This window comes from Typopeltis vanoorti, chromosome 18 (assembly GCF_054136105.1).
Source record: "Typopeltis vanoorti isolate ZY-2024b chromosome 18, IOZ_Tvanoo_1.0, whole genome shotgun sequence".
NCBI classification, from domain to species: domain Eukaryota; kingdom Metazoa; phylum Arthropoda; class Arachnida; order Uropygi; family Thelyphonidae; genus Typopeltis; species Typopeltis vanoorti.
Genome location: NC_143566.1, coordinates 63,736,713 through 63,757,358, shown reverse-complemented (window position 1 = coordinate 63,757,358; position 20,646 = coordinate 63,736,713). Strand labels below are relative to the sequence as shown.

At 33.9% G+C, this 20,646-nt stretch overlaps 1 protein-coding gene across 3 annotated transcripts in view; it reads left to right on the top strand.

The window, feature by feature from the left end:
- LOC150096718 (PMS1 protein homolog 1-like) overlaps positions 1–20,646 on the top strand; it is a 269,065-nt gene that overhangs the window by 146,181 nt on the left and 102,238 nt on the right. For all 3 annotated transcript variants that reach the window (XM_090407892.1, XM_090407891.1, XM_090407890.1), the window contains one exon: positions 1,315–2,001. In XM_090407892.1, coding sequence (XP_090264018.1) covers positions 1,315–2,001 — 687 coding nt within the window. The remainder of the gene's footprint in view (positions 1–1,314; positions 2,002–20,646) is intronic.

Below are 20,646 nucleotides of genomic sequence, written 5' to 3'. Positions count from 1 at the left end.
TGACATCCAGAAACCTTTTGTATTATTTTTATAGCCTTCTTTTTTTGACTTTTCATATCTATCATAGAGTTTTTATTTTTTCATCTTTGCTGAAAATTTTGCCACATGCTTCATTGCCTCAGTTAGTAAATGTCATTTGTATTCTCTAGATTCCAGTCAATCTTTGAGGATTTTTCCTTAAACTCCTGCAGTTTGTGTAATTAAATATGTGTACTTATAAATAATTTATTTATGGTTTATATATTTACATTATATATATATTATTTTTCAGTGGGATATTAATTTTTATCCTGCTGAAGTGGTGGTTGCTTCTGTTTTAAATATCTGTACTCTTATGTCTCAAACCGATCTAAAGACATCACTCTCAACAATAATATAATCAGCAAGACGTTTCTTGTGTTTGTATGTGTTTACTCCACATGAATTTCTGTTCATTTTTATGTTGGAATATATGTGAGTAATGAAATGAATAGAATGTGTGTGTACATATATATAGCAGGCACCTGACAATACTATTAACTCTGCTCTTTTCTTCAGATGTTTCTATATGTCTGCTGGGATCGATTTCCTCCTCTGTTATTTTGGTCTTCAACAAGAAAACCAACCATTCTTTCTTTCTTTTTTTAGATAATGCTCTCCCTAATGTCTCAAAAAATTCTTTCAATTTCTCCATTTTGAGCTTTCTTTCATTGCTTGAACTGAGCTCTCATTTAAGAAGTTATTTTCTTGTTTAGTGTTACTGTTATCTGTTCCTTCCTTTCCTGATAATTAGTGTCCCGAATAAATTATCTTATACATATTATTTAGAAGGATGCTATCCATTTCAGCCTTCTTAGTCATAGTATTACCAGTTATAAATAAATTAGTTAAGAAGATGGTAAAAATTATAGTATGTTTAATAAAATAAATTATAATAAAAATTTGTCTTCATCACTGTGCTATACTTAATTTTTTATCATGTCCAGGTGACTTGACATCACAGAAACCTGATTAATGTTATGATGGGGCAGTTAATCCTGTCTACAAAGCCTTTACCTATATTTTTGTTCATATTCTCTGAATTGTGTGAATGTTAATTTTATTTTATCCTGTTTTCATGCTATTAGTTAATTACATCAATACTGTGATGAGCCTGACTCCAGAGATGTTTGTTAATAATAACAATAATAATTAGTCAATATAATAAATAATATATTATGAAAAATTATTAGGAATATGTATATCAATATAATTTTTACAGAATGATTTAGGAATATAATCTTATGAAGTGAAAAAAAAAATAGAAATTCATTAATGAATGCTTATTTTCTGCAGGAAAAAATTCTTGAGATTGTCATGCATCTCTTAGAACAGGTATATGGTAAGTTGGAAAGCTTAAATGGCTCAGCAACTGGAGAAACTATGAAACTGAAAAAATGTGCAGCTACAAATAATGATTATCTCAATGAAGACACACCGAGTGATCTATTTCATTCTGAATTAAATAAGGAAAATTTTGTAAGAGATAATGAAAATATTATGGCTCCAAATAATAAAGATCCCAGTGATAATGTTATTCATTCTGAAGTTGAACGGCCTTTGCAATCTAACAAGGATTGTGTTTCTAGGTTTATAGATATTCATCATGAAGATAATGGTAGTAATCAAATGGATGTAGCTTCTTCAGGAAGATTATCTTTAGATAATGGGATGATTGAGTTTTCTCTTCATTCTTCTGAAAAATCAAAATGTTTATCTAGTACTCATTTTAATGAAGAAAATAGAATTTGTTTACCAAATAATCATGACAAGACCTCATCTGGAAATATAAGATATGAAAAAAAAAATGATACAGTCCAGAAATGTAACAATTTAATTTTCAGAGATGATATTGCAGTGGAAATAGATTCACTTTCTGAAGAAAGAAGAATAATGGATAACATTGCCATTCCTGGAATAAAAGATAAAACAACTTCTTGGTCTACAGGAACATTACAAAGCAGAGATGGAAATGTAATCCAGGTAAATATATCTTACTGATTAGTATGTTATTTTATAATGTTCAGGAGATACATATACATTATTACAATAAAGAGCCAAGAGGCTATTTTTCCGGCGGCATAAATTAAGTTAAGGGGATAATAAATCCCTCATTATTTTAAAGCCAGATACGAAACTCGGAGATGGATTATCTCCGAGTTTCGTATCTGGCTTTAAAATAATGAGGGATTTATTATCCCCTTAACTTACTTTACATATACATTATTATTCCAGTGCATTAAATGCCTTCTATTTCAAAGCTGTAGACTCGAATTGTTTTTTCTGTTCGACTAACTAAATGTTTTTTGTGTGGGCCATTAATGTGTTCCTCAAATCCTGACATCATCATAATATCTTTTTAAGAGATGTCAACTACAGCTAATAACTGATGTTTGTGGATAATCCATTCTTCGAAATAGATGAGATCTAAGATCCATAAAGAAGGTGTGCCTCTCTGCCCAGTTTTGAACATCATTGATTCTCCTACTTATTACATAGCCAAGTTTTTATTTTGACTATTAAATTCCCAAATTGGCAATTCCCACTCCTTCATAAGAAACTTTCCAGATTTTCTAATAAACTTCATAAATTTATCCATTTAACCAACAGATTTAATGATTAGTTTTGATGTTTTATTCTTATTTACCAACAAGCCTTTCAAAGATTTGCTCCATTTGCCTTACATAAGTGCTTCTTCCAGATATAGTTACATTTTTCGATTTTGTAATCCATTCTGGTTATTTCATCTGCCAGAACAAACTTTACATGCAAATAGAAGAGATCTTTGTGGGAGGCCCATTCTAACCTGCTCTTATGAATTTTTATCTGGAACACTTGGAAGAAATCCTTTTCTCCTTCATTCAGTTTCAACCTTCCTTTTTGGTGCACTACATCAATGACATTTTCACTATCTGTCCCCATAAGAAAGAAACCTTACCAGCTTTTTTTTGCAAAAATAAATAATTTATATCCAGGATAAATTTTACCATGGAAATAGAAAAGACAATAAATTGGCATTCCTAGATAACTTGCTTTTCTTTATGTGAATTAACCGTCTCTGTCCATCACAAATCTTCTTTCACAGATTGCTACATTTGAAAGTAGGTTTGTGATAGACAGAGGCAGTTAATTCACTTAAAGGAGAGCAAGTTATCCAGGGATGCCAGTTTATTGTCTTTCTGCCTGCCATCCTTCCAAAAAATCAGAATCATGTAAATTCTGCTACATCAAGCTCATTCCATATGCTCAAACCCTCAAGCTCTCAAGCAAGAACTTCTGATCATCCAATGTATTATTCAATGGCTTCTCTAAACGAAATTTACAATGTGTTTTTTGATTCTTAGAAACCTCCTTCCAACAACCCTGAAATAGTATTGAGAGTCCCAATTCCATATATTTTTGACATTTCTGAACCAATTTAGAGAAACTTTAAGAAATATAACTTAGTGTTTATATTTATTCTATTCAACAAGCTCTCCTCATGGTTTTCCTTCTAAAGATAAATTATCTTTTTCTCTTTCTGGCATCTATGAAGTTCCCTGAGATTGCTATCGTTCCTATTTTTAACAAACTTGATGTTTTGTGGGAAAAAAGATACAAGAACCAATCCTACATTATCAATAAAAAATCTGAGAAATTTGGACTTGCATATGATGTTTATATCATGTTTTGCATGTTTACATTAACCACAGAATCTTGTAGTGTAGAAAATGCTTACTCCATCAATGCCACTTCAAGTTTGAATGTTTATTTAAGGAGAGCGCTGAAAACTTGCTTCTTCATCTTAATCTGAAATGGAATGGCTACCTCTTCTTATCAAAAATCTGGGAAAGTCTCATTTTTATCAGAAATCAGTATATATATATATATATATATATTTATATATTTAAAATACATATATATATATAATTACTACAGCTCGCACATATCGTGTTTGTTCCCTTATGCCATCATGCAGCTCTTGCTATTTTAAATAATCCATTGTTAATATTCTACCTTGTTCTATAATCTTCCTGCCAACTGATGATGACCTGTAAATTTCAGGTTGAAATATTTGGCAAGTAAAGTTTATTATTTTATTTCCTTGTGTGTACATAATCTAGTCTTACAGCTATGGCACAAGTATCTCTTAAGCATAAATGTATAAGGTGCAACTTTAAAACATTCTGGTATTACATTGCTTTCTTGAATTCGTTTTTAACATAATGTATGGATACCTCATGTAAATAAATGTATTTGACATCTATCTCTGAAGATGAGTGTATGTAATGATTTGTGATATTCACATTAAACTAAGTTATATTTGTAGAAGAGCAGTTTTTGCATATTTATAAAAATTTGTTTTTAATTTGGTTGAAGTGATGCAGAAGTCATATATTACCCATTCATGAAGATACTTCCCTTACAAAACATTGTTTGCTTATACTTGGATAGATTAAACCAGGAATATAATTTCTTGGATCTTTAATTATAACAAGTGAAAAAACTTTCAATGTCTATCTCTAATCCAGAGTATGTTAATAATAAGGTGCGACACCTTTTGATTTATATATGGATAATATATGACTTCAACCTTGGTATCTCTTCTTGGTCTGGTTCCCACTTGATGAGACCATGAAATTGAAATAATGGAAAGCAGCTGTAAAAAAACTGGAAAACAATTTACAAGAAGCAGGTTACACAGTTGCTCCTTCATAGATTGAAGGAGCAACTGTGTAACCCGACACTTCACTAATCATGTCTATATAGAAATATTCACAATAAGCTATATAGAAAACCATACTATGCCATTATATCAGGTTTTTGTTTTTTCAAGAAACATACTTCTTCAGATATAAAGATATAAAAACTTTAACAGATAGATATCCACATTTTTCTTATTGGAGCTTTGGAAGATTTAGCAATTCTGGAGTAGGAGTTGTATTCTTGATCTCCCTCCTCCTCGGGCCATTCTGTAATATCCAAAGGGATGCAGAAGGGAGAATTTTGACAATAGAGTGGAAATACTGTGGATGTGTAATAAGATTTATAAATGTTTATGCTCCATCCAGTGGAACAGTTAGATGAAAATTCTTCCAGGAATTGCAGCCTTATTTATATGGTGCCCATCATAGCAGCAATTCCTGGAGAATGGAATTGTATGGAATATATTGTATTCCATACAAAGAATTGTATGGAATATATTGTATTCCATACAATTCCATTGTAGGGAATATATTGTATTGTATGGAATAGATAAAATAGGAAGACACCCCAGAAGTGGAAAAGTGAGATATGCACAGTTAAATGACAATGCTCAACTAGTAGACATGTGGAAGATTTGCAGTGCTAATCTCGAGGCTTACATGTACACGAATCAATTGAATAATGTTATCTGGAATGGGATATATAGCTAAAATTCAAATAAATGGTAAAACAGAATATGATTGAATGGGGGAAAGGAACAGACTTTCCTCAAAAAAAAAAAGTTGAAAGACACGTATAAAGAGAGAAGCTAGTTCATAGCAAAGCAATGCAGTGGTATAGAATGTGGCAGCATCATTAGAAGCAAACAAAGAAAAGTGGAAAGGCAGAAATAAGTAGAAAAAAGAAATTTTAAAATAAAGACTCTTTTTATTTTAAAATAAAATTTATTCAACTGGTATCCCCCACAGTAGAATGGAAAAAAGCAATTGTGATTCCTATCTTTAAAAAAAAGGTAATAGAGATGACCCTAAAAACTATAGAGGTATCAGTATACTCGGGTCTGGGTTAGTCCTGAGGGGGTGGAAAGAGGGGAAAATAGTTCCACTGCATAAAGGTGGTTTCAAGACTGCTGTTGTAAATTACCGACCGATTACCATATCAGGAATCATTGTCAAGGTCTGGGGTGCTTAAGGGTCAAAGCTGTATAACTGAGAGGAGACCTCCACATAGCCTTTAAAGGAATGCAGAGAACCGACCAGGGCTTCTGACCTAATGTCCAATCCTCACCTTCTCGTGGTGCACCCTGTTGGGTATCTACTTTGATACTGAATGAACGAGGATGGGCTGGCAATTTGGGATTTAGCCGACCAAATTGTATTCTTATTGGTTAAACCAAAATAAAAAATTGATGGTACAACATGACAAAATTTCATGCCGGCTGGGTTGTTGCCGGTTAAACAAGGCCCCCGTTGTTTTCGCCAGGGAACCAGGGCGAACAGCGAAAAATCAGCTACTGGAACAAATCTGAAAACAAACCCCAACTCAACATCACCAGAGTTAAAGATCGGTACTATCAACATAAGAAGCCTGAATGGCAAAGAAATGGAGCTAGCTGAGGAATTAGATAAGTACCAGATCGACATAATAGGGGTGACTGAAACAAAAAAGACCAAAACTGGTGAGATCTTTCTGAGCAATAAATACAAAATGTTATATTCAGGCAATGACAATCAAGGAAAAGAAGGAGTAGCCACTGTATTCAACACTAACTACGAGGCTAATCTTCTTGAATGGCAGGCAGTCTCAAGTAGAGTAATGTGGGCAAATATGAGAATGGGGAACTGGACAATGAGACTTATTTGTGCCTATGGTCCCACAGAAGGTTCTACTAAGGTAGAAGTGGAGGAATTTTTTGAGGCTTTAGAAAAAGCAACTGACACAATGAAAAAGGAAAAGTTGGTCCTTGTTGGGGATCTAAATAGTAGAGTAGGAAATGATTGTGAGACATACAAAAATATTTTGGGAAAATTTGGAGAAAAGAGCAAAGCTAATAATAATGGCAAATATCTGTTGGATTTTTGCTCAGGGCATGGACTGGTTATTACTAACACCATGTTCCAACATAAAAATGTGCACAAATTCACATGGAGAGAAGAGGCTAGGAATAAGAAAAGTCTCATTGACTATGTTATTGTTGATAGTGATGTTTTCTCCCTGGTGCAGGACACCAGAGTGTACAGAGGATTTGAAATTGGAAGTGATCACTATTTAGTCTTGAGCAGGATAAAATTGAATTTCATATTGAAAAGAATAACATGTAAGAAAGTTTTAAAGCGAATAAAAGTTGAGCAGCTCTCAGATGTAAACTGTAGACTAAAATACAGAAATATTATTGAAAAGAAAATGAAAGAGTTTGAGAACAGGAATCAAACCTTGGAGATTCAGTGGCAAACTCTGAAGGAAACATTGATTGATTCTGCCAGAGAGGCATGTGGTGAGGTTGTGTGCAAAGATAAAAAAATCAGAACTCCCTGGTGGACACAGGAAGTTAAAGAGGCAGTGAAGGAAAAGAAGAAAGCATATCAAAAGTTCCTGGCAAATAAGTCAGCTTTTACTCTTACAGAATACAGAGACAAATGTAAGAAAGCTAAACAGTGTGTAAAACTAGCTAAACAAAAGTCATGGGAGGACTTTGGCAAGAATATAGAAAATAAATATCAAGAAGGTGGCAAAATATTCTGGAGGTTGTTGAAGAAGCTTAGGAATGGAGGAAAGAGTGCTGTAAAAGGAATTAGAGATGATAAAGGTGAAATGAAAACAGGAGAAAAAGATATCCTTGAAGTATGGAGTAATTACTTTGAAAAACTGCTAAATGAAACAAGCAGTGATGACAGCACAGTGATAAAAAACACTGACCAGGCATGCAGTCAGGAATACATATCCATACTTGAAGTAGAAAAAGCCATCAAAGGCTTGAAATGTGGAAAGGCAGCAGGAGTAGATGATATTCGACCAGAAATGCTGAAGTATGGTGGTATAAAAGTCTTACAGTGGCTGCACTGCATACTTCAGAAAGTATTTAGGAACACTCAGAGGTATTTCCCTACTGAGTGTTTCTGGCAAGATCTATGCAAGTATACTTGAGAAACGGTTGAGAAGAATTGTGGAAGAAAAGCTTGGTGAAGAATAAGCTGGATTCAGGCCAAATAGAGGCTGTCAGGATCAGATCTTCACTTTACGACAAATAGTCGAGAAAGCATGGGAATATAACAAAGATCTGTATTTAAGTTTTGTCGATTTGGAAAAGGCATATGACAAGGTGCCAAGAGAGAAGCTATTCAATACGCTGCAGTTATATGGTGTCAATGGGGCATTATATCAAGCAATACTTAGTCTTTATTTGAGTTGTAAGTCAGCAGTTAGAATTGAAGGAAGTACAGGAAGATGGTTTAATGTTAAATCTGGTGTGAGACAAGGATGTACATTATCCCCTCTGTTATTCATTATCTATATGGATCACATTATGAAGGAAAGTGGTATTAAACCTGATATCAAAATTGGAGATGTTAATGTCAGCTCTTTGCTTTATGCGGATGATGTTATACTTCTAAATAAATCCGCTACAAGTCTGCAAGATTCTCTGACTAAATTGAATAGCTGTTGTAATAGATATGGTATGAAGGTCAGCAATAAAAAGGCAAAGACAATGAAAATAGGCAGAATGATTGAAAATGTCAACTGTGTTGTGAATGGAGAACCTGTGGAACAAGTAAAACATTTCAGCTACTTAGGCATGATTTTTACTGAAGATGGTAAATTAAATATAGAAATAGACAACAGAATCAGCAAAGCTGGTATGGTGGGAAGTCAATTGAATAAATTCATATGGAATAAGAGAGAAATTAGTCGGAACACTAAATTAGCTGTATACAAGACAGTGTTGAAACCAGTTTTAACTTATGGATCTGAGAGCTGGGTCAGATGTAAAACACTTGACCAAAGACTAGAGACCGCAGATATGAGAGTCCTGAGAAAGATTAGAGGCGTGAACAGATGGCATCAATGGCAATATCATATTAAAAATGAGGATATTAGGAAAGAACTTGACATTGTCTGCATCCAGGAATGCATTAGCAGAGCTAATCTCAGTTGGAATGGTCACTTAAATAGAATGGGAGAGGAAAGATTAGCAAAACAAGTGTTCTCTGCCAGGTTGGCAGGAAAACGACCCAGAGGAAGACCAAGATATAGGCGGATTAATACTGTACAAAGTGCCTTAGACGATAGAAATATAAGATCTGATAATGTTGTAGTCTTGACAAGTAACAGACTGATTTGGAGGAAAATTGTAGATAGGAAGTTAGTAATGATGTAATTTTTTCATGTAGTACTGTCATATCCTGTACACGCCTTGAGGGTACATGGCAGGAATTTGATGATGATGATATTTGGAGTAAATGATTATAAAGGTCCAAAAGCTGAGATTGTTTCTGAATACTACGACATTCTTTGCTTAACTCTAAGATTGCTACAAAATTCTGACATTGATATTCTTTCCATTAATAAAAGTGAAATTTCGTATAAAGAAAACCTTAAGTTTTAAAAGAGGTATAATGTGAGTAGACATTTCTTTACAAAATTAATAACGGAAAACTCACGTATAAAGATTATTTAATAGTATAATTTTCGCCTGTGTGTCACAGGCATCTTCAGTACATATTAATCTCAAATTAAACAATAACTGACAATTCCAAAAAGCGCCACCTAAGTAGCTGGTGTAAGATAACTAAAAAGGTCAATAAATTTCCAAAAAAAAAAAAAAAATCTATACAATAAAAAGTTAGGAAAGATTAGCTGATTTGTAAAGTACTATCTCCCATAAAGGGGATAGATGTAAGCTGTCGGATCTGTTTAAGTTAGGAGAATGAAATAAAGTTTCACATGTTTCTTTATAAAGGTGTTCCATGAGGAACTGACTTTTGTGAAGGACTCTTGTCTTTCTCCAATGAACTGTATGTCTAGTGAAGTTGGCATGTTCTGCAAGTCCAGACTTTTCAGTTTTAAAGTATTCAATATAAGATTGGTGTTCTTCTAGCCAAATAGAGGCAGATCTTCCTGTTTGTCCCAAATAAGATAATCCACAAGAGCACGGAATCTGGTAGACACCTGGATAATTAAGATGTGGAAGCTTGTCCTTAGGAGAAGTGAGAAAGGTGGAGATTTTTCTAAACAGTCGAAAGGCAACAAAAATATTCAGTGGTTTTAAAACTTTTGCTATACGTTCACTTGCCTTGTACATAAGAGATAGGAATGCACGTTATTTCTTCTGTATTTGAAGAGTAAGACATATTAAAACTACTCAAAGCTCTTTTAATGAAACAATTCTTATAACCATTAGATAGAAAGGAAGAAATTATATATTGCAGGTTCTTTCTGTAAAGGATCATCTGAAGAACAAAAGGAGTGGGCCCGATGAACACTGGTTCATCTGGCCCCGAGTAAAATTGACTGCTTAAACATCTTGCCTCGATGTTTAAACAGTCAAAAGGCAGGAACTTAATAGTTCCTGCCTTTTGACTGGGATGGTGATGAGATTCAGCATGGATATAATGGCCTTCTTTCTATAGACTGAGAAATGTAGGTTACCACCTGGTTGACGAAGAATTAGAAGATCTAAAAAGGCTAACTGCTTATTTGATTCTACTTCTAGGGTAAACTGGATCCTAGGATGAAGTGCGTTTAACTTAGTGAAAAACTGTTGAAGTTCATCAGAAGAGCCATTCCATACAGCAAAATGTCATCAACATATCTGAACCAATGAGTAGGTCTGGGAGAAATGTTGTCAAAGATACGTTGTTCAAAATGTTCCATAAAGAAATTGGAGATAGCAGGAGAAAGAGGATTGCCCGTTGCTGTTCCTTCAATTTGTTGATGCAACTTATTTTTAAAGGAAAAATAACCAGAATGTATTACAAAATGAAATAATTTTACAATGTCTGAAGGAAATTCCTGTTGCAGTAATTCAATGCTTTCAGAAAGAGGCACATTTGTAAATAAAGAAACAACATCTAAACTGATCATGATATCAGAAATGTCCAAATGAAGATCTGAAATTTTATTTTTGAAATCCGAAGTATTTTTTATATAAGTATCAGTTCTTCTAGTTGAAGAGGAGAGTAAATTTAATAAAAAAAAATTATTTTTATCAAATTTATCAAGTTTAGATGTTGTTTTTTTATTTACAAATGTGCCTCTTTCTGAAAGCATTGAATTACTGCAACAGGAATTTCCTTCAGACATTGTAAAATTATTTGATTTTGTAATACATTCTGGTTATTTTTCTTTTAAAAATAAGTTGTATCAACAAATTGAAGGAACAGCAACAGGCAATCCTCTTTCTCCTGCTATCTCCAATTTCTTTATGGAACATTTTGAACAACGTATCTTTGACAACATTTCTCCCAGACCTACTCATTGGTTCAGATATGTCGATGACATTTTTGCTGTATGGAATGGCTCTTCTGATGAACTTCAACAGTTTCTCACTAAGTTAAACGTACTTCATCCTAGGATCCAGTTTACCCTAGAAGTAGAATCAAATAAGCAGTTAGCCTTTTTAGATCTTCTAATTCTTCGTCAACCAGGTGGTAACCTACATTTCTCAGTCTATAGAAAGAAGACTCATACAGGCCATTATATTCATGCTGAATCACATCACCATCCCAGTCAAAAGGCAGGAACTATTAAAACACTGGTTCATCGGGCCCACTCCTTTTGTTCTTCAGACAGAAAGAACTGCAATATATAACTTCTTCCTTTCTATCTAATGGTTATAAGAATTGTTTCATTAAAAGAGCTTTGAGTAGTTTTAATATGTCTTCCTCTTCAAATACAGAAGAAATAACATGCTTTCCTATCTCTTATGTACAAGGCATTAGTGAACGTATAGCAAAAGTTTTAAAACCACTGAATATTTTTGTTGCCTTTCGACTGTTTAGAAAAATCTCCACCTTTCTCACTTCTCCTAAGGACAAGCTTTCACATCTTAATTATCCAGGTGTCTACCAGATTCCGTGCTCTTATGGATTATCTTATTTCAGACAAACAGGAAGATCTGCCTCTATTCGGCTAGAAGAACACCAGTCTTATATTGAATGCTTTAAACCTGAAAAGTCTGGACTTGCAGAACATGCCAACTTCACTAGACATAGAGTTCATTGGAGAAAGACAAGAGCCCTTCACAAAAGTCGGTTCCTCGTGGAACGCCTTTATAAAGAAACATGTGAAACTTTACTTCATTCTCCTAACTTAAACAGATCCGACGGCTTACGTCTATCCCCTTTATGGGAGATAGTACTTTACAAATCAGCTAATCTTTATTAACTTTTTATTGTATAGATTTTTTTTTTTTTTTAGGAAATTTATTGACCTTTTTAGTTATCTTACACCAGCTACTTAGGTGGCGCTTTTTGGAATTGTCAGTTATTGTTTAATTTGAGCTGAAGATGCCTGTGACACACAGGCAAAAATTATACTATTAAACAATCTTTGCACGTGAGTTTTCCGTTATTAATTTTTTAAAGAAATCTTTTACCTCTTTTTCCATGAACTTCTGCAGTTGGCTACTGACAACACTTTGTTTCATAACTTACTGAAGTTCCAGGGATACCCAAAATTGAGGAATCTTGCTTGGAGAATTGCTTATGGTTGCCTTCCAGTCAGTACCATCAAATGGAGGTATTGTATGTTCACAGTTCATAGAACTGAGATTGGCAGATTGCCAAGAATAGTCAATTCATGATGAAGGGAGAAAGAAATAAAGGATGTACGAATTTGTCACCAACATGCAAAATCACGTGCTTTGTTGTCTGTCACTGTAGTAGCTTGATTTCTGTTGTTGCTTTTTTGCATTAATTTTTTTATTATTAATTTGTATGATGGATCCAGTACAGTCAATAAGTTCTGCTGTCAAACCTTTCAGTAGCTCTTGCAAAAGAATATTGCATAATGTGCTGATATTCTGCAAAAAAGAATCGTTAGAAGCCAGTCTCCTTGTTCCAGTTTCTCCTGTCACAAAATGTGCAAGTGAAACTGTAGCCATATTGGAGTTGACTGTTAAAAGAATTCATGGGGAATCAAAAGGAGAAGATAAGCCAAGATTTAAATCTCCTAAAAAGCGCCATTGAAAACGTAGCTTTCAATGATTTTGATGTAGATGTTATAAAAAGAATTATTCACGAATTTTACATGGTCAAAAAAGAAAGTGCCAACTGTTCTGAAATTGATTCCTGTGGTGAAAAGAAAAAAAAAAAATTAATTTTCCTTGGAAAAGAGAAACTTTAAGGAAAATAGTTCATGAAATCGGATTTTGTTTCAAAAAGTCACAGAATAAAAAGAAATTTATCATGGAACGAAGTGACGTTGTTTTATGTAGAATGCAGTATTTCAGGAAGGAGCAAAGACCGATTGTGTATCTAGATTAGGGTTGCCAGATTTTGGAAAACCATATATGGGACATGGGTGAACCCATGTCCATTGGTGAGCTATGGAAATTTTAACAAAGGGCTCGCATTGTCGAGTAAAAAAAAAAGCCTAACTTAGCCCTTATAATACTTATATTGTGACTTTGTAGAGCTTCTGACAGATATGATAATTCCTGTAGGATATCAATCATTAATTCTAGATCTTTTAAAAATTCCAAATTAAGAAGTCGGTTTAAAAAGCCCTTATATTTATCGTTCGATGCAAAATGCTTGCATAAAGCTGGGTAATTTCTCCACAAAGCAAAAGCTGTTCATAAACTGTAAGCTGCCTATCGTGGTCCAAAACACACGGCAGATCTTTAATATTTCAATACCAAAGTCTTTTGCAATTGCATTTAATTCTCATTGATTTTTTGGAGATTGATGATAAAAAGCAAATTTATCCATAAATATTTCAAAATGATTTATTTCTTTAATGTTTTTTATCGAATCGTCTAATGCTTAGTAAACAATGAGCGCAATACCAAATCACAATGTTGGGAAATTTCTGTAGAAGTTTGGTTGCAACACCTGATTTGTTTCCTAACATTACACTAGCTCTATCAGAACAAAATGCAATGAAATGATTTTTTATATAGTTATCAGAAAATCCATATGAATTTAAAGTAGCAGTTATAGTAGAATGTATACATTCCACGGTGGTATTTTCTAGTTCTACAAGATTGTTAAACAAGCAGAACAAGGGGCTCACAAAAAAATTTTCTTTCTGGCAAGCCCCTTATAGCTCACCACTGCCCATGTCCCATATTTAGTTTTTGAATACGGGACAGTTTTGGCGAGTTGGTTTTACAAAATAAGTATCAATACTTTTGGAACTGGAACTCGAAATGCTCAATTTATGTTTCTGAGTGTTAATATGTTGTGTAATATCCAATCACCCCCCCCCCCCATGTGCAACACTAAGCATTCGTCTACAGATTTTGCATTCAACTTCGTCAATATGTTTTCCTTTTGCAAAAAAATTCCATTCTTTTGGATAATCATTGTTAAAATTGCACTTTTGTTTTGTCATTGTTAAGTGCTTAAGGAAAGAAACAAAATTTAATTTCCCTTTGTGTAATTAATAAAGAAAATTAATTTACCTTTAATTATATATTTTATATATTAACCAAATATCGCACATTCAAAAAAAAAGCCCAGATAATATTTTTTAATAATTATTGAAATAACATTCGCATACTGGTCCGATACCGCACCACATAGTGTCCAAATAAGAACTGCTTGAAAATAAGCAAATGCAATATACCTGTACAGAATTATAAATAAGATACTTATTCTAAATAAAAAGCAGCCGACCAATGAAAGGGACCATTTGCTGCTGCTGTAAACACGATTAATTTCCTTGAATCGTTATGGCTTACAAATCAATTTAATTTGGATTATTCGAAAAGAATATTGTAAATTATAATTGCTTAACATAATATTTATAATTTTATCTTTTCATTAAAATATGGGACATTAGGCTGTCCCTATGAGTACAATATGGGACAGCAAAATTTGATTTAAAATACAGTCCCATATATTCTGGATGTCTGGCAAGCCTAATCTAGATGAAACTTGGATTGACAGTTATTTAACTTATGGAAAATGTTGGGAATCTAAAGAAGAATGTGGAGTGTTAAAAACCGGAAATGCTTCGCAGTGCATAATAATTTCGTGTGTGGGTTGTGAAATGGTTTTTTTTACTGAATTCACACTTACTTTACAAAGCCAATTCATCTACTGGAGATTACCGTGGGCAAATGAATTCTACAATCTTCGAAAAGTGGGCAGAAGAAACACTGATTCCAAACCTTCCTAAAAATGCTGCTGTTATAATTGATAATGCTCCATATCACTCCATTCAATTAAAGTTCCAAATTGTTCTAATAGTAAACAGGTCATTATGGATTGGCTTTCTGCAAATAACATTTCTCATTCCCCTGATATGTGAAAAATTGAACTGCTCAACTTGGTCAAAAGAAACTCGCCCAAAACTAAACTTTAAATTTGACACGATGCTCAAAGAGCATGGATTCCTAGCCTTGAGACTACCACTATATCATTGTGATATTAATGCTATTGAGTATGTTTGGGCAGAAGTGAAAAATTTCATTCATCATCGCAACATAACTGGGGATATTGATATGTTGAAACTTTTTAAGATTTCATAACAGGTGATTAAAAGTATTACAGCTCAGGATTTGTGAAAATATTGCTCTCATGTGACCTCATTGGAAAATGTGTATTGGGACAGAGATGGAATTATCGAAGAATTATGTGAACCTTTGGTGATCAATGTAAGTGGAAGTGATAGTGATTTGGACACCAATTCAGACGACTATGAAGATTAAAAGGATTTCATAATGATATAATTTTCAAACTTTTATGCATAGTTTTGTTAGTCACAACAAATCATAAATAATTAATTGGTTAAGGACATTAAAGTGTCTCAGTTCTCTGAACTCTAAATTTAGAATATCTAAGTTCATTTGAAAAAATTCTGTTTTTCTGTATAATTATTATTATTTTATACAAAACTTTCTTAACACGTTCTCTGCCCACTACGAGTATACTCGTAGTTCATATATGAGCTACACAAGCCAGCTACGAGTATACTCGTATGATGCTTACCGCCGGCAACGAGATTACTGTACTGACCTTGAAGAAGTGAAATTGCTCGGCGTATGAGAACAGACTATGCCGAAGTAGCTTGGCAGTGAACGTGTTAAAAATAAATTTCGTTACAATTTTTTTTATTTTGTTAAATTGTGAATGGAACTAAAATTAAATTAAATTACGTTTCCTTCAGACTTAACATGGGCTTGCAATTTTGAATCAATTATTGATATATCAGAATATACTAGACACTTGTAATTTCACTAAAATATTACTAAGCTGAGAATTCTTCATTTAATTTGTATATAAATGATATAGGAAATGGCTCAAAGGGAGATATTCAGTTGTTTGCTGATGATGCAAAGTTGGGTAGTGCAATAAAAAAATCAAGCTGATGTTGAAAGTTTGCAGGATGATTTAAATAAGCTGGTAAAATGGGCAAAAGATAATGGATGTCAGTTCAATGTGGAAAAGTGTAAAGTCATGCATTTTGGGATTAAGATTACCAGCTGTGTACTACATTGATGGAAAGGTACTCCAAGAGATTGATGAGGCTAGGGACTTAGGGGTGTTGATAGATAGGGAGATGAAGTTCAGAGGACACATTGCTAAGGTGTCCAAGATTGCACATAGGATTACTTGGTTGTTGAGGAACACACTGACATCCAGAGATAAAGAGGTTATTATTCCCCTTTATAAAGCGTTGATACTTCCGCATTTGAATTACTGTGCTCAGGTCTGGTCACCTGGATTCCTTGGAGATGAGGAGGCTGTGGAGAGGGTTCAGAGAAGAGTGACCAAGTTGGTGAGTGATGTAAAAAATGCTCCCTACATTGATAGATTGAGAGCTTGTGGATTGCAGAGATTGGTTGATAGGCGAAGAAGAGGGGATATGATAGAAACATTTAAATTACTGAAAGGTTTTTATAGATTGATGCAGGGGAAATGTTTCAGCTGTGTGATAGTGATGGAAGAACAAGAGGTCATCCCTGGAAATTAAAGAAGAGTGTGGTCAACAAAGGTGTCAGAACAAGGTTTTTTGCTTTGAGGGTGGTGAATGAGTGGAATTCATTGCCTGACTTAGTTGTGAGCTCTTCGTCTGTAAATGAATTCAAGAAGAGATATGACAGATATTGTTTTGCTAGTTTGGGTCTCCCACGATGAGTCTACTGACTCCATGGAGATACCCGTAATAATAATAATATGTTATATTGTAAAGTATTGTAGATTTCCAAATTGCTTAAACTTACTGCTTAAGCATAAGTACTTACGGATTGCTGGGAGAAAGAGATAATCCGATTAAATAAAAGTGGCCGGAATCGAAACACTTGCAACAAAGAGTACAGGTGCACCCTTTCATAAGCAAATAGTCCCCCCCCCCCACTCATATGCTCAGAAGAGTACACTGAGAATTCCGTGTGTGGCGCTCAGTACTGGGTGACGCGATGTGACGCTGAGAAATAGGAGGAGTAATTGATGACGTGGAGTGAACGTGTGGCGCACAATTTAAAAAGTTGTGCAATGCCAGAAAAACCCTCTTACTCTTATGCTGTTGTGTGTGGAGCCTTCTTGCGGTTTTGCTGATGTGTGTGTAGAGCCTCCTCATGGCGTCCCCTCGTTCCCTGCGGATTCAAGACAATGAGTGAGGAACTTCGGTGTGGATTTCCCAAAAATTTACCGATCAGTGACCAGCCCAGCAGAAGATATTCACCTATGCTTGTGGAAATATCGTTACGATGTTGAGTCAGTTCACAAGTGAACAACGTCTACCTATTTTCTAAGTAAGAGCAGCTTGAACCCTTGAAGAATGCCTCAGAAAAAGCATAAGGAACGTGGAGTCAAAAGTAATTGTCCAGATGAGATGTGTAAGGTGGCCAGATAGTTCACCAGCAATTGGTAACATACATTCTATGTTTTTTATATGTAAATGTGTATTAGAAGGATATCTGCAAATTTTAGGAAGGACTCTTTAGACTGTTTCTTTTAATGATAGAGTAAGTTATGAGAATTTTGAGTATTTTGTGAAAGAACTAGTGCGAGAGCACATGGAGCCTAGGAATTGTCTTTTAATGATTGAATAAGTCATGAGGGTTTTGTGAGAGAAATTATATGAGAGCACGTGAGTCTAATTTAGTAATTCAGTTAACAAATGTCTTTAGTATTGATGAATAAGTGAGATCTTTCAAGTATAAGTTGTAAATCATAAATGAAGTTCTTTGTCATGCATGCTAAGATAGATATAGAGAATCTGAGTAATTAGCAATCTGCAATTGCTCATTCATTAGCAATTGCAGATTTCTTAATAAGAGTGAATTCATAATGTGTATAATGTTTCAATTGAATTAAATGTTGTGGTTTTTTTTTTGTTTAACTGATGACTTGCCTGATTTTCTTCTCTGTTGCACTTGCTCATAAAATACGAACCACAGCAGGAGATTAATTTATAGAGAGGCTACGACTGCAAACGTAAATTATAGTAACTTAAGATTGTATGCTAAACTGTGCTCTGGTTCCTCGATTCTACATTCTGTGTTAATCTAGGATTTGGGATGGCGCAGTGAAAAATAAATTTTCCCTGAATCCGAAAAAGGAATTAGAACCAGTGTGGAGACAAAGGAATTGGCATTGACCATTAGTATTCCCTTTGTTCCCCAAACCACTAGCATCGTTCTTATAAGTAAAGATCGGCCAAGAGAGATATCGAAGTTAAGAGAAATATTAAGGTTTAAAAGAGAGAAAGATTGTACTATAGAGGATTTTCCTAAAGGAACAGATACAAGTGCATTTACAAAAATAAGAATTAAGAAATTAACATTTAAGAGTGATACAAGAGTAGAAAGAAAGTAATTAAATAAAGAGAATAAAGATTTTACAATGGCACTATAATAAAAATTTTACAATTTTATGCCTTTTTTAATTTCGTTAATACTATATGTAAATTTTTTCCAACCTGTAATAATAAACAAACTCATCCTACAAGACGGATTGATTACCCTATTATTGGAATGGATTCTCCTTCTTTCTAAATAAAAAAACATCTGACTAAACAATAAAATTTCCACAAAACAATATTGTAAGGCATTTGTATGTCATATTGCTGGTTTTCAAATCCATGTTTCTTCCTAATCTTCTGTAAATTGTATTTTAATTCATTAATTGTAAAATATTTAAATTGAATAAAGGATTACTGACTGGCATCTTTAGTTTATACCAGTCAGTAAGGATTTTTGTCGTGTAGCTAGGATCAAAACAGTGAGGCTTAGAATTTAAAAATGAAAGTTGTTTCTTTCCTGCACGTCAAAATTTTTTGTTATAAATATAAGACATAATATAAGTTTGTTTGGATAACTATTGTTCAGCTTTTAAAAAATACACACACACACATTGGTGTCCAAAACATAAGGACAAACACTATAAACATTGCAACTGCAAATTCTGATGAATCAGCTTGTGGCAATTTGTATAACTAATGATTTCGAATAGAAAGTGGGTACACATTCAAATTTTCGAATTGCATGCAAAGTGGTATCTTGGTAGCACTCAATAGGATTAAAGGCAAAAGACTAAAGAAAAAGGTTCTAAGCAAAATGTATTTTGAAGGAAACTCTTTTCATAAAGGAATAGTTTGCAAACCTAGATGTCTTTTAATGTCTCAAAGACATCATCTAGATCACCGTTTCTGAACCTTTCTAAGCCCAAGGACCAGTAAAATTCCTTACTCAATTCTACGGACTATTAAGTTATGTAATTTTTTTTTAAATGTGTGTGGGGATTACCAACATTTACATATACGTTTACAACATATACATATTATATTTACATACATTTATATATTACATATACATAAACATTTACAAATACATATGGAAACTTTATTAAGTTGGAAGTAAACGATTAAAAGTGTATCATCACTGAACAAAGTTTTAATTTTTATTAAATAAATAAAGGCACCCGTTTCCGATTTGCTGTGGGCAAATGAATGGGTATGTCAGCGCCGTACCGCTGATAACCCCATTCATTTGCCCACAGCAACGTTTATATTTTATGTGTCATCCCCATTCATCTGCCCACACACACATTAAGCTCACCCCACAACATTTTTAGCACCGTTGGTACCATGGGTAAATGACTGGGTGATGGCAGCGCCATCCCACTGATACATTCATTCATCTGCCCACAACGATGTTTATCTTTAATCCCCCGTTCATCTACCCACAGCAACTTTTATATTTTATATGTTATCCCCATTCATCTGTTATCCCCACAACAACTTTTATCTTCACGCACTCTCTGATTCGACTTGCTACATGTAAACTGTTCCATTCGCTAAGTGCATTGTGAGACGATGGAAAAACGTTGTTCTTATCTTACTCCATTCATCATAATACTGAATACGAACTTGACATCCCTTGTCCTGCGGAAAACCATCCCCTGCATATACCCAAAAATTTCACTCAGAACATCCCGAACAGAAGCCCATGCATTTATCCCACTGGATCCCTTTGTGTATTATGTAATTATTGAGAGTGTGAAATATTTCTTCTCAAGTTGTTTGGGATGACAAAGTTCTACAAAACCGAATATCGTCATGAATGTCGTTATCATATCTTGTGTAGCATATTAACTGCACATCATCATCTGTAACATTAGTCTCGCATAATAACGCATGTAACGCATAATAAGGGCTCTTCTTAACTCTTCCGATTAACTGAGATTCTATGTCACCTACCATATCATTAATTCTGTGACCTGCAGTGTCATTGAAAGAGGAGTCAAATCAACATCTTTTAGTAACTTGTTC